This window comes from Rattus norvegicus, chromosome 10, assembly GCF_021556685.1.
Source record: "Rattus norvegicus strain SHRSP/BbbUtx chromosome 10, alternate assembly SHRSP_T2T, whole genome shotgun sequence".
Taxonomy (NCBI): domain Eukaryota; kingdom Metazoa; phylum Chordata; class Mammalia; order Rodentia; family Muridae; genus Rattus; species Rattus norvegicus.
The window spans coordinates 61,628,374-61,647,680 of NC_141543.1; the positions used below are offsets into that span (position 1 = coordinate 61,628,374).

General features: G+C 45.5%; 1 protein-coding gene across 2 annotated transcripts; it reads right to left on the reverse strand.

Annotated features, from left to right (window-relative positions):
- Positions 1 to 359: 359 nt before the first annotated feature.
- On the reverse strand, positions 360 to 19,147 carry Dhx33 (DEAH-box helicase 33). 2 transcript variants are annotated; one of them, XR_015630378.1, is made up of 12 exons: positions 18,827 to 19,147; positions 16,359 to 16,519; positions 15,015 to 15,242; positions 14,677 to 14,847; positions 11,075 to 11,260; positions 10,303 to 10,414; positions 9,118 to 9,277; positions 8,910 to 8,998; positions 7,591 to 8,057; positions 7,346 to 7,479; positions 5,006 to 5,092; positions 360 to 3,572 (listed from the first exon to the last, which is right to left on the reverse strand). XR_015630378.1 is itself a non-coding variant. In NM_001105802.1 (12 exon segments), coding segments are annotated over 12 exon segments (2,097 nt in total). In that variant the 5' UTR covers positions 19,089 to 19,143; the 3' UTR covers positions 2,700 to 3,263.
- Positions 19,148 to 19,307: the final 160 nt, after the last annotated feature.

Sequence of the window (19,307 nt, forward strand, 5' to 3'; positions counted from 1 at the left end):
CAAAATCCAAAACCCAACCCAAGAAACAAAAACAAAATTTAACCAACCGAATTTCACACACACACACACACACACACACACACACACACACACACACACACCCCCCAAAACCCCGCTCATGCTCTCTGGTCCTAGCATCTGGGAGGTAGAGGCAAACAGCCGAGTTTAAGGTCAGCCTGGTTACACAGCATGTTCCAGAACAGCCAGGGTTACATAAAAGACCTCTCAAAACACCAAAAGCAAATGTTGGATACCGAGTCTTACTGAATGAATGGCAATGAAACTACTGTTTAATATTCTAAACAGCATTCTTTAAATAAGGGAAAGGAGGCCCAAAATAAGAGGCCACACAGATCGTATACAAGATTCAGGTTTTTATGGACTTAATAGTCAAAAGTAATTTTTGAGCATTATATACAAGAACTGTTTCTTATGTTTGAGATCAGAGAGATTAGAGTGCAAGTCCAAATCCACTTCTTATTTTTCTACACTACAGCAATCGATATAAAATTGTTTCCTCACAGGTATAGTCTAGCTTATGTGCTCAAGGAATGGCATCTTAGATGCATGGCCACAGTTCCAAACAGGTCCTGGTAGGTAGCTGCAGACAAGGATTGTGTCACAGTAAATATGTTGCTGTGTTTTGGAATTCTGTTACAAGAGAGCAAAGGCTCTCACAGGGGACTGGTAATGAAACTTGTCCCGGGTGTCGTGGCCATGGTTACAGAGAAGATAAACACCGGCAGGACGCAGGGCTGCTAACTGAAGTCCAGCTGCTTGTTGGAGGCTAGTCTGTGCAGACTGGAGTCTTCATGTTGGAGAGTTTGCCAACTGGAAAAGCAGCTTAGGTTGTACTGTAGTAAAATCACCAAACATTTCACTTTCTGAAGGAAGCTTGAAGAGTGCTGTCCCTTCGGCTTAAGACAAGCATTAACTTCTTTGTAGTGATCTGTGGAGTCAGAATGGGGTTCCCACCTGATGTAATCCCTGAGCAACTGTGTTGAAAGCTAATTTTTTAAAAAGCTTAATAAAAAACTAAATACTCTATTAGAATTCTCCCACAATGTTTGGGTGGTAAGCAGATTTCTGTACAGATACGTTAGTTATGTAGAAACGGTATCCTTCACTCCTTTTTCTGGGGAGCCCCAGTCCTCTCTGCAGCAGTCCCTCCAGGTTAAAGTCCTAGGCCTCCTCTGGAGCCAGCCACTGCAATCTACGTTTCCTTTAACCCAGAAAACACCTCTTAGTTTACTAAGGAACAGAAACTGTCCATTGCTGAGGAATATATTACCTACTCCTTGTTTTCTTTAATTAGCATAATGAGTGCTCTATTAAAAATACAAAAGTTCCTCTTGCCAAGCAAGGTTAAATAAACCTTGCATAAATACAAAAATACACTTAAAAAGAAAACACATTCTGGAGAGCATTTCAGACAGTTGATAATGTGACCATTTTATCAAAGAAATAGTCGCAAGTACTCAGACAACCCTAAGTCCTGGCTAAAAGCTTGACTAACCATGGCTAGGGTTATAATAAAGCCTAGACCAGACTCAACAGACACAGCTGTGGACCAATGAGATCCTGGCAATGGAAGTGCCCAGTCAGGCTACGCTCTCTGGAAAGAGCTTGTTGGACCCAGTGAAGAAAGTGGCCACTGTCTTCGAAGTGCCTTGAAGGTAGTTTGGCCCATTGCTTATAAACAGTACAATTCATTGTATAAATGAGAAAATCCTAGTAGTACAGATGTGTTTGGATCAATTAAGCACAATAAAAGGGCTAGCTGCACCCCCCAACTCCCCCAGGTTCAAACATTCTCTGTGAAAGTGTGCTTCCCAGCTTCCTTCACTTAGATACAAGGCCTACCCCAGGCTGGCCTAGAACTTGCAGCCCTCCCATCTCAGCTGGGATTATAGGTATGTACCACCATACCGGGGAATGTTTGCTCCTGATAATCAGCTAAGAGGAATATTTTCCAATTGGGAAAAGGATGTGGAGGCTTTTCTTATTCACTCTAACAAATGGAGAAAACAAAGGTTCGAGAGTGGTGACTCGGTAGGAAGTAGCAAAGCTAATTGTCCCCAGGTCTTTGCAAAGAAGACAGACCACTGAAAATTAATGAGATCAAAAACACAAAGACTGGCCAGGGGTGGTGCACGCCCTTAATCCCAGCACTTGGGAGTAAAAGGCAGGCAGATCTCTGGGCTTGAGGCCAGCATGGTCTATAGAGTGAGTTTCAGGACAGGCAGGGCTACACGGAGAAACCCTGTCTCAAGTAGTTTACAACCAACTAACCAACCACCAAAACTAAGACTAGGTGTAGGAGGAAGGACAAACTGATGCTCTGGCTTCGGAGCCACGAAGCTCCTGTCTCTTCCCTCCTTCCCATCTAGAAGCTGTGACTCGGACAGACTTGAAATAGGTGTGACTCTTCTCTCGTGCACACATTCGCAGGTGCTCAGTTAAAGAGAAAATTGCCACAGGGCTTCAAAAGGCCACTGCACTACAAAGGTGGCTTCCCAGTTTCAGGAAACCTGCTAGTCTCCTGAAAGCCTGCCGGGAATGTGCAACCAGAGGCCCTGGGGACCAACCAACGAACTCCTTGCTGGTCTCTGCTTGGAGACTGACAAGAGAATGTGGTACACCTGAGCCACAGGTCAGAATATACCTTACTGTGTGTGGGAGCAATATTCCCATTTTCTATTTAAAAGACACACAGGTAGGATTAAAGTAGAAGTAGGGGCTGGGGACTGGCTCAGAGGCAAAGTGTTTTGCATAGCATGCAGGAGGCCCTGGGATCCACAGGGGAAGGAGTAAGAAGGGGGGAGAAACATTTCAACAAATTGGATCTCCTATGACTCCTCCCCCAGCCACAAGAACTCAAGGGACTGTGCTGTACCTAATTAGTATCACAAAGCACAATGGCTTACAAGTCACTGATTGTCTTATCTTGTACCTGGCAAATCTCTGGGTAATATTCTGTTCATTTTCTCTAAACTTCATTACTCTGAACTCGTAAGTCTTATCCCTCTCTGGCATATGAGGAAACTGAGGCTCGGATGTTAATTCAGTCACCCAAAACTGCATAGTCAAACCTGAAGCACAGCCTCAGTTTCTCATGGTCTAAGCACGACCATGTCTGCATGGTTGAGTCTGAGAGGCCTCATCAATACTGTTAAGCTCCTGAAGTTGAGAGTCTGGCTGCAAGCTTCTGAGTCTGTTTGGAAGACAGCTGTGATCTAAGCTCCAGGCCCAGCTGGGATGGCTCAGTTTCTGGCCGTTCTCAGCTTCCTCCTGAAGTAGTCAGGGGCAGCCTCGTACAGCCACTCGGCATCCACAACACACAGGTCACGCATGTAGCATTTGTTGGTGTAGAGCAGTGAAGTGTATACCACGCAGGCAGGCTTGCAGTGGAAGAGGACAGATGATGGGTGGATGGCCACTGGCTGATGTGTGTCTGTGGTGGCATAGGTGCCATCTGGCTGGAGTTCAGCAGTACTCATAAAGAGGCTGTGAGCCAGGCAACGGCGGACACTCTCCATGTCCCCTCGAGATGACATGATTGGCATTGACATCTGTTTTAGAAGAAAGACAGGAAAGATCTCAAACATTAATTCTCCCAGCATTGCACACTGCATGCTAACGTACAGCCAACAGTGAGATCTGATTGGTATCCAAGAATGTTGTTTTAGATGCCTTAGGCAGCAGCCTGGGTAAAGGATGAGGACCTGGATGAGGGAGGATAGACTGAAATAAAAACTAAACAAAACAGAAAATTGTTAGCCTAGGACAGTTGAGAATGGGAGAGATATCCACATAGGCTACACGCTATATACAGGTTGGGTGTCTTGCGTAGCAATTTCCTGAGATAAAACCATCCAGCTGACGCCGCTGGGTGGATGGACCTGTGGAGCCACTCACCTGCCCTGAGCTCACTGACAGGGACTCCGACAGTCTCTTCACACCCACAGCTGCAGCCCTCCCCCAGAGAGTTGAAGACTTGGTGGGATTTGAAAGCAGAGACTGAGCCTCCTGGAGATCACAGTGCAGAGGCTGCCTTCCCCTCCTCACAACACACTCAAGACAAGCTCCCTCGATAGAAAAGCAGCCATTCTGGGTGTATAAACTACAGAGACCCTGCAAGGCGGAGAAGCTGCTGGCCCAGACACTGCAAAGCTGGGTGCAGCTGGCACAGGGATCTGAACATAAAAAGGGGAGCCACCCCCGTGAAGACACCTTCAGCAGACATGGGACACTCGTCCAGCACAAATACAGGAAGGACAGGGGCAGAGATTCCTTTCTCCTCACCCCATGCACTGAGCAGCCTCCAAGTTTCAAGTACACAGTGAAGCTATTACATAAGACCCTGGTGCCTTCCGATTGCTCATTTTATCTTTCTCCTCTACCCCCGCCCTTTGTTTTTTACAGACAAGGTTTTTTTTGTGTAGCCCTGGCTGGCCTATAATTATCTTAGTAGACCAGGCTGGCCTTGAACTCAGAGATCTTCCTGTCTCTGCTTCCCAAATGCTAGGATTAAAGGCATACACCACTACCTCCTGGCAAGTTTTTTTTTTTTTTTAAACCAGAAAATAGTTATAAAGTTTCTAAAACTTATGCAAGAGGTCCAAGGTTCCCGCCTAGCACCACCCCCACAAAAGGAATGCAAATCACTGATACAATGTAAACTATGTAAAAGACAAGTTAAATGGCTCAGTGGAAGAATGTTGCCGAGTGGGTTCAATCAACAGTGCTAGGGTGAGATGGGAATTGAGAATGGGGAGAGAAAACAAAACAAAACAAAACAAAACAAAAAAACCAAAAAACTTAAACTACAATGGATTTTTATGAATAAACCATAATTGTGAGGGAGAAAGTAGAATTATGAGTAACTTTTATATTCTTATGTATTTAAAGTTTTTCTACAACTAGAATTTTTATACCACTGGCAACAAGCAATTCAAGAACCCCACAATAAAATAAAAACTGTTCCTTGAAAGGGAGGTACTACCTTTAAGCAGATGTCCCTTAGCTGCGCTCTGACTTCAGCTACTAGGAGCATGTTCTTGCTGTTGACAAAATTCTCTTTGCACCAGTCCTGTATAAAAAAGGAGATGAATCTTAATGCTCTCGTGTCTAAGCAGAGGACACATGCACATACCGAAACCTGATGGCAGAGCTGAATTCAGAGGCTAATACCAGTGTCAAAAGGAATATAGGAACATACTTCATACTGAAAAGTATGAAGTAGAAGAAATATGAATTATTTAAAGGAAAATAAAACAAAGATTCTTGTCCTAGGGTCACCATGAAAAGCTATGGGCTGAGATGCACGCACCACCATACCCATAAAGAACATGGGCCTCTAGAGTCCGAGGTCAACCCCGCTACATATATAAGCAAGACCCTGCTTTAAAGACAAACGAGTGGCATCCTGTCAACCGAACACACACACCAAGGGCAGAACAGTGCATTAAGGAAGGACTCAGAACTTTTTACTGGACCTTTTCTTGTTCATTTAAATATAAATTGAGAGCCGTCGAGATGGCTCAGCTGGTAGATGCTTTTAGCCAAATCTGAATACCTGAATTAAACCTCATGCACCCATATCATGGAAGGAAAGAACCAACTCCTACGAGTTGTCCTCTGATCTCTATAGGTACCATGAGGCACATCTGTGTATGTGTGTGCACACACCCATGCACACCCATACAAAGTGTAAACATAAACAAACTAAGGTAAATATAGCAAAGTTAAATGTTAAAATTGCTAAATGCTAAAACTGTAGGGCACCTTTTTAAAAAATGCACACTAAGGCACAATTATAGATTTATTAACAAAGAGAGGATATATTCCCATTTTCCATTTTAGTATAAGGAACTGAAATATCTTATCAAAAACCAGAATAAAAATTGAGCAGGTAAGAAAGCAAACCATCTTATATGGTTTGAATCCTCTCCAAAGCTTCAGTGAATCCCTATTGCAAAACATTAAGTGGAAACAATTCATCATGATATTTGTGGGCCAGTAAGATGGTTTGAGAATAAAGGGCTTGCCACAAGCCTCATGACCCAAGTTCAAGCCCTGGAATACACATAGTGGAAAGCAAGAAGGGAAACTGTCCACTGACCTCCATATACCTGCTCCGTCCTCCCTCAGAGCTTTAATCTCAGCACTTCAGGCAGATCTGAGTTTGAGGCCACTTTGATCGACACAGTGTATTCAGGACAGCCGGGGGCCACATAGTGAGATCTTGTCTCATAAAACGAAACAAGCTGGGTGGTAGACCTCTGTGAGTTTGAGGCCAGCTTGGCTTACAAAGACAGCCAGGGCTACACAGAGAAACTCCGTTTGATCAAACCAAACCAACTCCCCTAAAAATAAATAGCTAGGCATAGTCGCACACGCCTTTAATCCTAGGGGTCGATAGGACTAAGCATACATAGGAAATTCAGCCTATATAGGACGTTCCATGCCTCTTGAGTTACACGGTGAGAATCCATTTAAAAGACACAACAAACTTTAAAAACTTAGGGACTTGAGAGACAGGTCAAGGGTTAACTCAGCCTGCTTTACCAAAGGACCATGCCTAGTATTTAGCACTCATATAGTAGCTTACAACCATCCCTGGGAATATGACACTTTCTTCTGTTCTCTTAAAAAAACAAAAACAAAAAACCCCCAAAAAACAGCAAGCATGTGGTGCCTAGATACTCAAAAAGGCATGTGTGTGCGCAATGCACACACACCCCAATTTTAAAATGACATCTGGAAAATGACTAGGTTAAATAAGACCAAAAGATAGAGCCCATAACTGAATTCCCATCGGTCCAGACACACGGATATACACACTGCCTTTCTCTTGCCGTGTGATGCTCTGTTCTACCTTAAAGCATCAGATAAGACCTCTAAGTCTTACCAGTCTAGAACATGAGACAAAAGAAATCTCTTTTCTTTATAAAATGGCCTTCCTCAAGTATTTCTTTACAGTAGTGAAAAATGGGCTGTAGCTGGAACTGGCACCTGCCTTTAGTTGCAGTACTCGGAAGGCAGGGGCAGGTGGGTATCTGTTCATTCAAGGCCAACCTCCAGGCCAGCCAGGGACATGAGAGTCCTTGTACCCTTTCCCTCTCCTCCAAAAAAATGGGTTAATTCTAGTGGCTAAGATAGTCTTTAATTACTCAACTAACCTGTCCACAGAGTCTATTAAACGCAAGCAGAACAAACACCTGAAATAACATTTCTAGCGATGTCCCAGCACTTACACGTGTGTGTGTGTGTGTGTGTGTGTGTGTGAGAGAGAGAGAGAGAGAGAGAGAGAGAGAGAGAGAGAGAGAGAGTGCACGCTCACCTTATTCCCACCTATGTTTTTGAAGGTCCGATAGATATTGAGCAGGGTGATATGATCCCCCTCACTGGATATGAATTTCTTCCGGACACTCTGCACCTCATCTCTCCGGGCAGGAGGGTTGTAGAGGACACTGTCTACAGACAGCAGGGAGACTATGGTCAGAATCTCTTCTGTACAGTGGAATTTGGAGGACAGGAGGATAGTCTGGAAAGTCAAATGTAAAATGCATGAGTCAAGTTTCCTACCTTCTGAAGAGTGTTTCTGTACACTCTTTTAGCTTCCCTTAAAAGAGTGTGGTGGCTTTAAGACCATAATGCTGTGTCAATGCCTTTCACGTCTTTGTAAAACAGAAAGATGCCATCCCCACAGGACTCCAAATCTTTGTGGGTAGGGTTGTGACTGATGTCTGAATCTCACTCACTACACACATCAGCACCGTACAGAGCAGGGGTCTGAGTCTCATGCACAGCACAAAGGAGTGTCGATGTGCAGTTAGCAAGTGAGGTTAGCTCAGGAGCACTGGGCTTAGGCATGTCCTAACCTGTAAGGCAGAGAAAAGGCAATGAGGAGGAGGGGTCATTTACTTTGGCAAATTTTGGTTCTAAAGGAAATGCTGCCATCTTTCTTCCGATTGGAGTCAGGGCAAGCTGGTCATCCTTATGTTCAAGAGCACCTAACAGGTCCAGTTGGGCAATGGCGGCCTCAATGTGATCTACAAAGACATAAAAAGGAGCCAGAAGTCTACAACAGGAAGAAGACGCAGCTAGCTGAGAGCTTCTGACTCCACAAACATCAGGACCGCCCACTGTCCTCATACTGTTCTAGGCCTAGTGACACACTAAATAGCAAAAGACGTACAAAGTAGTCATGGGCCAGCAGTTTCCAGGGGTGGGGGGGAGGGGGTGGGTGGGCAAATATCGAGGCAGAGGTCCAGGGCTTGGCTTCCACGGTGTAGGTAGCATCAGATGTTGGCTATAGTACCATTATACTTTATATTATCCCTTTCTAGGAATTTCAAAATGAAAAAAAATAAAAATAAAGGAGGTGTAGAACAGTGCGCCCTGTGTGCAGTTTGTAGTTTTAAAGATTTTCACATTTCCACATGCACAGAAAATGAGCCACAAAATGTCTCTTTGAGAGAAGAACTGAGCTGAGGTTCAGAGTGGGACCTGGGGCACTTATTGACAGTTTAACAACTGAGTCTCCTTCAAGAAGAAGGACATGGCAGGGTGACCAAGGTCCAGTGCAAGCTGCCATGACTTAGTTTCAGTTCTTAAAAGTTCTCCCTCCAGGACGGATTACCACTGAAGGGCAGGGGCCAGTCAGATCCCAGCTTAATGCAAAGAGATCAGATCTCGTTGCCCTTTTGCTGGGCTCCAGGAACATCCATGACGCTGATAATGTTCCCTGGTCCCTGCACAGGTAACACGGAACCGACATTGCATGACAAATGACATCAAACAGCAAGACAACAGGATCAAAATGCATTTTTTTTTCTGGGGTAAGAAAACTCCTCTGCATTATCTGTCTGTCTGTCTGCCTGCCTGTCTGCCTTCCTGTTTACCTGGAGATGGTCTGGACATGAAGTCAAAGGTGAGCACATTTGGGACTTTCATTGCCAGGAGCTGAAGCATCACACTTGCCAGGTTACACCTGTGCGGAAAGAAATGAGGGTCGTCCGTCTGTCCTCACCCCACTGAGTCACGACTCCTCCCAGAGAGCACCAGTGAAAGCTGCGGCCCGAGAACAGGAGCAGGTCAACCTGGACCTACCTCTGGATCTCTGGTGCTGCCATCTTCTCAAACTTGTCAAACTCGTCCTCAGTGTAGAGCCGGTAGCAGATGCCGCTGTCCTCCCGTCCAGCCCGGCCTGTGCGCTGCCAGGCCTGGGTCTTCGACACTCGCTGCACAGCGAGTACCTCAAGACCACTGTCTGGAGGGAGAAAGGGCCATGAGTGCTGTGCTTCTCACAGAAGCACACTCCTTCTAGAATGCTGGCAAGAAGAAATGATGCTGAGTACCAGAGTGCTTCTGCAACACAGGGGGCCAGGAAAACTTGATGCTAAATGAGAAAGCACAAACCCGGGTTGCTCAGCCATTTTAAATCTCGTGGTGCATTAAACTCAGCAATGAGCCCTGTGTGAAACGTTAGGAAACATCACAACACGCTCTGCAAGCAAGGGAGCAGAAGAACGGCTCTGGAAGCCTAGGCTCACATCACGGGGTGGCCACCTATCCCTGCTGCCTGGCTCTGAGGGTTTCTTGGAGATTTTGGTGCTGAGACAGGTTCTAGCTAAATGAAAGGGCTGGTCATATATCAATCAACTATGACAGGGCTCTTTATCCTTCCTCCCAGTTCTATAAGAAAACAGATCATGTGACATTTATTTCCTGGAAGGAAAAGTCATCAATTCTCTCAAGAACGGGAATATTTTGTGCCAGGAACTAGAGACCCACACTTTATCACCAAGACGTGTGTGAAAGCTGACCCCTCCAGTGTTTAGTAGAAGATGCCAATTAAATATTGGGTAGCTTTAATAATTGCAGCGCCCCAATTCCTTTGTAGAATAAAGCAAGGTATGAATCTGCAAGTTGACACTTGCAGGAGACAGCCAGTGCTTCCCCTCTATGCTTGCTACTCCAGCCCAGAGCACTGTCTCCTTTCTGTCTGTGACTGGTGCCAGGCTGTCCCTGGGTTTCGCCCACCTTTCTCTCCCAGTGGGCTTTCAGACCTCAGTACAAGCTCTGATCTGTCCTTCTCAGGTTCTCTACACCTGAGTTCTTCCTTCTTGACTTCCTGCCTCATTAGGTCTCCTTTATGGACATGGGTTGGAACTGTTCTTGTCATTCGAATCTCAGCTCCTCATAAACATGAAATGTCTACTTGGGAGGAAATGGGGTTACAGTTCTAACCACTGCTCTGTGTACAGGAGACATTCATGAGCTCCAGTTTCTCACCAGGGTTATACTTCTTTGCTTTAACCATGCCGGTGTCAACTACGTATTTTATTCCTGTAATGGTTATGGAGGTCTCAGCGATGTTGGTTGAAATGATCACTTTGCGATAGCCCTAAAAGGAGGAAGAGAACCAAAAAGCCATATGACACACACATGATTCAGAAGTTGAAAACATTCTCACCACGCATTTCCACAACTTACTTATGATCAAGAAAAGGTGACTTCATTGTTAATAGTAGTCATACTAATTTCAGTTCTTATACTTGGTAAGGGACAAAGGGAAAGGGGGGACACTGGTCCTTTCACTGAGGTCCTGAAGGTTAATTTGAGGCAATGAGATATATTCAAACATGCTAAAGACTCAAGGCGAGCAGATAGATAGGAGTTGGAATCCTGGCCCTACCAGGATCTTATTGTGTGCCTTAAGCAATTCCCACCTCTCTTCTTGGGGACTCCAGAGTCTCTCACAGCATTCCATAAGGATGACAAGTGACCTGTGTGAGTGTCAGCACTGTGTCTGGCACACACCAGATGGTTTATGGGCAATGAGTTTACAGCAGCGCCCAGAGGAGCCACTCACTTACCTTTCAGCCTCTATACCTTTATGCTCTCTGTCAGCCTGACAACTGTTCCCCTCCGCACAGGCCAGCTCTCCCTCTCAGCTGACCTGGTACCGCAGTACTCCTCTTTCCACCTTCTCGGATCACAGTACACACGGACAGATCTGACTTGATGCCCAGCAATATGGCTGGCAGAAAGGTGGCACACTCACCTTTGGGGCTCCTTGAAAGACTCGAAGCTGCTGTGAATAGGGCAAGGAGGCGTACAGAGGAAGGACGAGCATGGAAGGGCAACCGTCTGGGAGGTGCTTTGCAATGTCTCGGCAGGTCTTGCTCATTGCTTCGATCTCCTCCTGACCAGTGAGGAAGACCAGGATGTCCTGAGAGGAGGGGGCTTCCTAGAGAGAGAATATTTATGATGTTGATATTTCCAAGAGAGCTTTTATTTTTTGTCCCGCTTTTTAATTACGAAGATGAAGCAAGTCTGACAGTGGTAGCCCCCGGCAAAAGATCCTTACCAGCAATGCACAGAGCTGCTAACATGAGAGTCAGGCAGCTACGATCAGAAACCAGGTAAGGAATTTTGAAGGGAAACTCCTTTTGTAAGACAATACAATGAAAGCCCAATCAGAGGTAAGGAAATTTCTGTATAAAACTCTTTTAGGTTGGTGAGATGGCTCAGGGGAAAAGAAAAGGCCCTTGCAGCCAGGGCTGCTGGTCTGAGTCTGTTCCCAGGACCTACATGGTGGAGGGAAGGAAACGACTCCCTCATGTTGTTCTCTGGCCTAAACACAGGCTGTGACTTGACACTACACCCTACCATACACACAATGACAAAATAAGTGCAAAGAACTTTTAAAGAAGTTCTTCCCCTTCTTTTTCTTGTGAGTGTGGTGTGTACATGGAGTGTGTTTATGTATCTGTGCTCACGTGGCCAGACGAAGACACCAGGTGACCTCCTTTACCTGTCTGCCTGAGGCAGGACCTCTCACTGAACTGGAAGCTCACTGTGAGCAGGTGCAGGGGTAAGGGCACTTGCTAGTCACCTGAATTTGAGCCCAGGGACCCATGTAAATGTGGGAATAGAAAACCAACTCTATATGTGCTTTGCCCTTCCTCCAACACATATCATGCACACATTTGCACATACAGTCCCCCTCCACAATAAAATTTTAAAATAAAATTCTAAAAAATTTCTCTTCTGAAGTTGGCTTTTGGCAGTTCAAAGACCCAGACTGGCTTTTTCTTCTCTTTCAAACATTACCGAATTGACAGTAAAAATTACCGTTTCCATCCCTTAGAAGGAAAAAAGAAATCACTGTCCTAAAATGACAAAGATGAGACAAGCAGGTTCAACTCATTTTTGAAAGGTGGAAGACATGGGGGAGGGGCTGGTTAGGGGACAGCTGCTAAGGAGAATAGTGACAAGAAATGTGGATGGAGGGTGTGGCTCAGTGCGGAGCACTGGTTTAGCACCGGCAAGGTGTACAACAGTGGGAGGACGTCTGGCAAAGCAACTGCTCCATATGGATGGAAGCACAAATGACCAGAGAGACAGACTGCACACAACACATTCATGACAAACACAGTGCATCATGTATCACTGAGGGCTTGCCCAAACTGACCAGTCCAGGAGGCGACAGAGGGCTGCTAACTGAATATCCTAATGGTGTAATTACTGATGCTGGATTTGACGATCATTCTGGTACTGCTATGTTGGGAGGATGGTGAACACAGGAGGGTGTGAGAAGGAGTGTCTTACTGGCCTATTATTTTAGGAAATAAGCACATAATGGTGAATCAAGAAACACTAACATACGCAGGGTATTCTAAAATTCAAAAGCAACTTTCACAGCTACTGCTGAGTCTCTTTAGGCCTTACTCTTGGCGGCTTGAACTCAGTATGTGGTAGAACTGGGACTCCACCCCTCAGAGATACATCTGCTTGGCACATGAGCCATCAGCCTGGCTAGACTGCTGTTTTCTTTTTTTTAGATTATAGTCTTTTAATATTTTTTATCGGATTATATTCTTTCAACACTCACACTCAGTTTATGTATGCTCTCTGTTGAGCAGCAAGCGAAGTATTATTTTCCTCCCTTGACTGGAGTATACATACAATACATGCATATGGATAAGTAAACTGCCCAGACTGCTATTTTCAATAGAGAATTTTTTTTGGGGGGGGGGAAGTCACTGGTAGGACTGGGGGAGGGGGTAGCACACAGGATCTCTCTATGTAGCCCTACCTGGTCTGGAACTCATTATGTAGACCAGGCTAGCCTCAAACTCAGAGATCTACCTGCCTTTGCTCCCAAGTGCTGGGATTAAAGGCGTGTGCCACCACTACCAGGCTCAACTGCTGTTTTAAATTGAGATTGTTAAACTAAACCCTCTGGTTTTTTTGAGTCTAGTTCTCAAATAGCCAAGACTGAACTCAAACTTACTATGTAGGGTAGGATGGCCCTGGACTCTTGATCTTCCTGCCTCCACCTTCCATCAGTGCTCCATACCAGTTTTATGCAGTACTGGGATCAAACTCAAGCTTCAAGCATGATGGGCCATCATTTATAGATTGAGCTACATTCCCAGACCAACTGTTGGCTTTCTAAAACTTTGAACTACATAAGCAATACTGAGGTTAAAATAAAACTTGTTTGCCTCTAGATTTTCTCAGGAAATTAACATAAAATTAAAGTCTATACAAATCAAGCTAAAACAATAGGATTTTAATCATTCACAACCTTTTTTTTTTGTTTTGTTTTGTATACATATGTTCACATGAGTCATGCTTAGAGGCCAGAAATCAAATCTTTATCTACACTCTCCACCTTATTTTTGAGATAGGAGTTCTCACTGAATCTAGAGCTCACAGACTGTTTAGGCCAGCCAGCTAGTTTCAGGGATCCACTGTTCTCCATCCCTCCCTCCCTGACAGTTGCTGAGATTCCACTGCACATCGCCACTTCTCATGTGAGTGCTGGGGATCTAAGCTCAGGTCTACACGCTTCTTTGACTTACCCACCGAACCATTCCCCAGCCTTTGATCAATCACTCACACATAACTGTAAATTTTTAATAAAATAAAAAGGTATTTTGCAATATCTAAAAGTTTTAGAACACCTCAGGACATGTGTGGTGCTGTATATCTGTAATTCCAGAACTCAGGAAACCTAGGCAGGAAGGGGACAGACAAGCTGGAAGCTAGCCTGGGTTACATGACGAGACAAAATATACTTGTATAGCATAATGGGCTGCAATATAAACTATACTTTCCCCCCACAGGTTCTGATATAAAGAAAGGCATATGAACCATTCCTCTTCTAACATATGAGCTTTCTGGCTTAGAGGAGGATGGCTGCTGATTAAAGTTGAGTTATTTATTAATATTCCTTTCAGAGAAAATAAGAAATACCATTAAAAGAGGCAAAAACAGATGCAGTAAATGAACCTTTTTAAAGGAGCATTTGTGTGTGTGTGTGTGTGTGTGTGTGTGTGTGTGTGAGAGAGAGAGAGAGAGAGACAGACAGACAGACAGACAGACAGACAGACATGTGTGGAGGTCAGAGGAAAATTGTGTGTGCGTCACTTCTTTCTCTGGGCCATGTAGCTCCCCAGGACTGCTCAGGTCTGCAAACTCAGTGCCAAGCACCTCACCTGCTAGGCATCTCACTGCCCTCAAATGAGCCTATTCTAGAAGATAAAATTCACAAAGCTGTTGGATTCAGTGGCTTTTCTTTCAGAGGCTAACTAGTCTCACTAGTAACTGTAAGGGCAGACAGAATTTGCCAGGGATTTTCACCCCTCTCCATACCTGGTGGATCTGGAAGACTGAGACAAGAGCTGCATGCAGGTAATCCTGCTGAGGCTGTTTGGTATAAAAGATCTGGATGGGATGCTGCCGACCCTCAAGGTAGAGGACAGGGGCGCCATTGAAATACTGAGAAAACAGGTCAACATCCATGGTAGCTGACATCACAATCACCTACAGAAAAGAATGAGGAAGACGGGAAGTAAGTACAGGGCAGCCTGTCTATAAATGCTTAAAACATGGTTGAGGCCCATGTTGCTCCCACCAAGGTGCCTGAAGCAGAATGGGCAGAAGACACACCCTGGGAAGAAAGGCCTGGTCCTTAAGCACTGCTCACATACTTTGAGAGGCAGCTTCCCTAGCTCCTTTCGCCTCTTCTGTGCAGTCTTCACTACTCCAAAGAGCACATCTGTGTGGATAGTCCGCTCATGGGCCTCGTCCAAAATGACACAGCTATACTTCCGAAGCAAGGAATCTGAAATTGCTTCACGCAAAAGCATGCCATCTGTCAGGAACTTGATCCTAGTATCTTCTGAGGTGACATCCTCAAAGCGCACTGTATAGCCAACCTGTGAGAAGATATGACTCCTTTATTCATTAAGCGCTTACTGAATACCTGTTGACTGTGTATCAGCACTGTCCTCAGCAGTATGGTAAACTGAGACCTACAGCACTCTGGCCTGTTCCCTCAGGAGTGCAGTCTATCTGCAGAGAGAAACACTGCAACGAAACATTACAAAGAACTAAACTAGGGCAAGTAGTATGGGACAGTGGGTAAAGCACTAGCCTGGCAGGCCTGACAATCTAAATTCAGTCCCTAGAGCCCAGAGAGATGTGAAATCTAACACCCAAATTGTCCTCTGACCTCCATATATGACACACTCATATATAATACAAATATGAATCTGTCTCCTACATGGCTCCAAAACTCATTCTATATACCTACATATAGTAAGAAAGTTACAAATTTTTATAGAAATGCATATTTATACATATATACATTTAAATATATAAAACATACATATACATAATAGATTTAAAAGAGGTTTCTGACAGATATGGTAACTGCATGCCTGAAATCCCAGCTCTGTAGGCAGAGGCAGGACTGCCATAAACTCAAGGCCACGTACATATTAAGTTTCATGCTAGCTAGGGATACAAGTGAGACCCTCTCTCAACAAAACAAAACAAACTAACAAACAAAACACCCACATGCCTGAGGTCTTAAACACATTCTAGCTTGCTAGCAGGGCACTTGCCTAGTATGCGAGAAGCCCGGAGCTCAACCTCTAGCACCATGCAAGTGTTTACATGAACACCAGACAATCCATATCTAATTTGTCAAACTTGCCAATACCTGTGAAATCAAAGCTAATAGCACTAAGAGTCACTGATCTCTTGAAAACTCTGAGATTAGTCTAAATAGCAGTGGCAATTTATTTATTTAGTTAAAAGAAGCAGCTGCTTGACTGGGTACTGTGGCACACCCCTGCAATCCCAGCATGCAGGAGGCTAAGGCAGAAGGATTGAGGATTCAGGGTACCAGGGCAGTTTGTGCTACACTGGACTTCCGAGTCAACATAACAACGTTGAGTGGGAGGTGGAGGCCGAGAAAGCACTTGTTCAGAAAAATAAAAGGCGCTCGTTACTTAAAAAGTACAATAGTAAATAGCACAGTGAGGTACCAGCTTCCCGAGTTCAGTCCTCTTCTCATCTGAGACTCTAGTGGCAAGAGAGATGGCAGCCACTCGACGGGGCTGGGTCACAGCAATGATGCCCTGCCGGCTAATTCCCCCTTCATAGAGGTACTGTGGGATCTGAGTTGTCTTCCCAGAGCCAGTTTCCCCTAGGAGAGAAAAGAAACTCTTACTCAAAGGAGACTAAGGTAAACTCACTAAATAAACAGCTCAGAGTCAGGAAACAAAACCACAAAAGAAGATACAGAGTTGCTAAGCCTCAGGCAAATGGGTATCCAGGAACACTGCTGGAGAGCAGCCACTACCACTGTTTCCCAGGAGACCCAATTACGTTTGAAAAACTTTTAGAATGGGCTGGACATGGGGACATGTGCATTCAATCACACTAGACAAGAGAGAGGCGGATCTTTGAGTTCTAGGCCAGCTTGGTCTATGTTCCAGGGTGCCAGAGCTACATAATAGACAGATTGGCAAACAAACAATAAAAATAAGCTAGGCTTTTGGGATGTTTATATGGCTTGGTTCAAAATTCCACTTGCAGAAACAGAATCTAAGAAAAAAAAAGATGTTTTCATTCAATTTGCGCCATGATAGCAGAAACAAAATAAAAAAAAAAAAAAAAACAACTCCAAACAAAACTGGAAATAATAGTCAATACAAAATGTACAATAATAGTTAACTAGTATAGTTACAACGGAAAATGAAATATGACAGTCATACTGCTTGATACATACTGATATAACAAGATGTCCATTCATATACTGCTCACCCTTTGCTCTGGCTTCTTCTTGCTGCTCTGGTCAGACCTTCTGACTCTGTCTACCCTATCATGGGTACAATATCTACCCGCCCTCACTAACTGGTCAAGTTAAAGATGAGTCAGTCTGCAGGTTCTCACCTTCCAGGCTGTATTAGGGGGCCGCATCTCTGGGATCCTTAATGCCTGTTAAATCTATCTTCTCGAACTGAGTATTCTAAACAGTACAGAAATACTTGAGTGTTTCTGCCCTCTAATTCCAGAGGGCAGAGGTTTCTTCAGAGGCTTGAACACTGCATAGAGCGAGCACTCAATGAAGGCTGTTTCCTGTGTATGTCTGTTGGTACCTCTAAGAGCGCCTGAGTAGAACTCAGGAAACCTGCACCTCTTTCTTTGCCATGGCTTACCCTTTTTAACCGGCGTCCTCCAGGTCCATGAGTCTGGCATTTTCTTCCAGTTCCCAGCCTGCCTCTGACCACTCACCTTTCCAGACTCAGCCAAGGATCTCAGACTAAGAATTTGATTAGCCTGCATTTTTCTGCTCAACCCTCTACATGGCCTCAGGCCTAGATCAATGTTTCTTGTGCATCTTTCCCACTCCTATTCCAAGGCACCGACTATTGCTAAAATAAAATATGCCAGCCATACAAATGTAGGGACGAACTTCACCTGGGCATCAGCTTTACAACCCATCTTGTTTCTGTTTTTGCAGCCTATCTTCTGTCTCCATCTCCCCAAGAGCCTGCTGGAGGCTCTGGGACTTTTGTTCCCCTCAGATCTCTTGGATCTTCTCAAAGGTGACTTCCCTCTACTCCTCTGCTACAAATGAGACAGCCTCCTCTGAGACAGTCAAGTGGGCTCTCCATAACACCTGATGCTCGGCCCCCTCCCTCCCTTAACTTTCCTGACCTTTTGATACATTAGTTCTATTCTATCTGCAGTGTTCTCTCTGCTCAGTTCAACAAAATCTGCAAATATTTGCAAATTCCTTAGCTTCCTTTGGTTGGTCAAAGCAAAAACCTGTTTCCACTGCCTTTATTCTTTCAGCCTCCTAACTGCTACTCAGTCCAATGCCAGATATGTTCTTTTGAAAAAAATTCTTAGTAGGAGCTGTAATCAATACTACATACATCTCCAATGTGCACACCACCCCCTATGTCTACATATTATTAGGGGACTTCACTGGTGCATCTATTCACTCCCTCCTTAGAATAAACTCAATTCCACTCACTGCCAGCACTCCGGTCTCTTCCACTCTATCTTAATCACTGTAGCAAAGCCACTTGAAATCACTCCCTGCCCTCGAACTCTGCCAAGCTCTTCTCATACACAAGAAATTGGTTCTCATTAACCGAATTCTTTCTGGCTGCCAGTCTTTCCATCGCTGCATAGAATGACGGTCCCGAGGGATCCGCTCCGCAGCTGCCTTGGTGAGGTCCACCGTGCAAAGGCTCTCAGAGTCTCCAATATGCCCCCACATCTCGTCTCGGAAGGTGAGTCTACCTCGCACGCTGCGGTCAGCGCCAGCAGCATAACTCTGTCCGCCTCTTTCCAGAGGTCCCTGACCAAACCTGGCACTGAAAATCTTCCAAGTTTGTTGAAGAAACCAATGCAAAGAAAGTGAGAAGCACCTAAGAAAACCTGCCCTCGCAGAGCCGGGGATCTAGAGCATGGAAGGTCTACCAAAGTGACTCCTCACCGATGAGGACCGCGTTGTCCAGGTTTCGGAGCTGTGCCAATAGCTGCCCCCGCGCCCGGAAGATGGGCAGACTCCGGCGCTGCAGCTCCAGGGCCTCGCGGTAGGGACTGGCCGAAGGCTGGGCCAGGGGCGGCGTCTGCCTCCGGCCTCCTCCTGCTCCGCCACCGCTGCCAGCCGTCAACAGCATTACTACTCGCCTCCCGGGAGGGCAGGAGCCCGGCCGGAATCTCTTGGCGGGCGGGAGGCCCGCCTCCTCCGGCATGTCGGGAGGCCCGCGGAAGGAGGTATCGGCGCCGACAGCTCCGCTCAGCTGTGGACTGCAAGTGCGCACCGCCCCTTTCTCGCCACGTGCAGGCGTGTCGGGCGACTACGGATGACCTCACAGCCGCCTTTTGCCTTGAGGAGAGGAACTGCAATTCCCAGCATGCGTTGTGGGTTTGGGTAGCAAGGTAGGAGGTGCGACCTAAAAAATGGCCCGAGT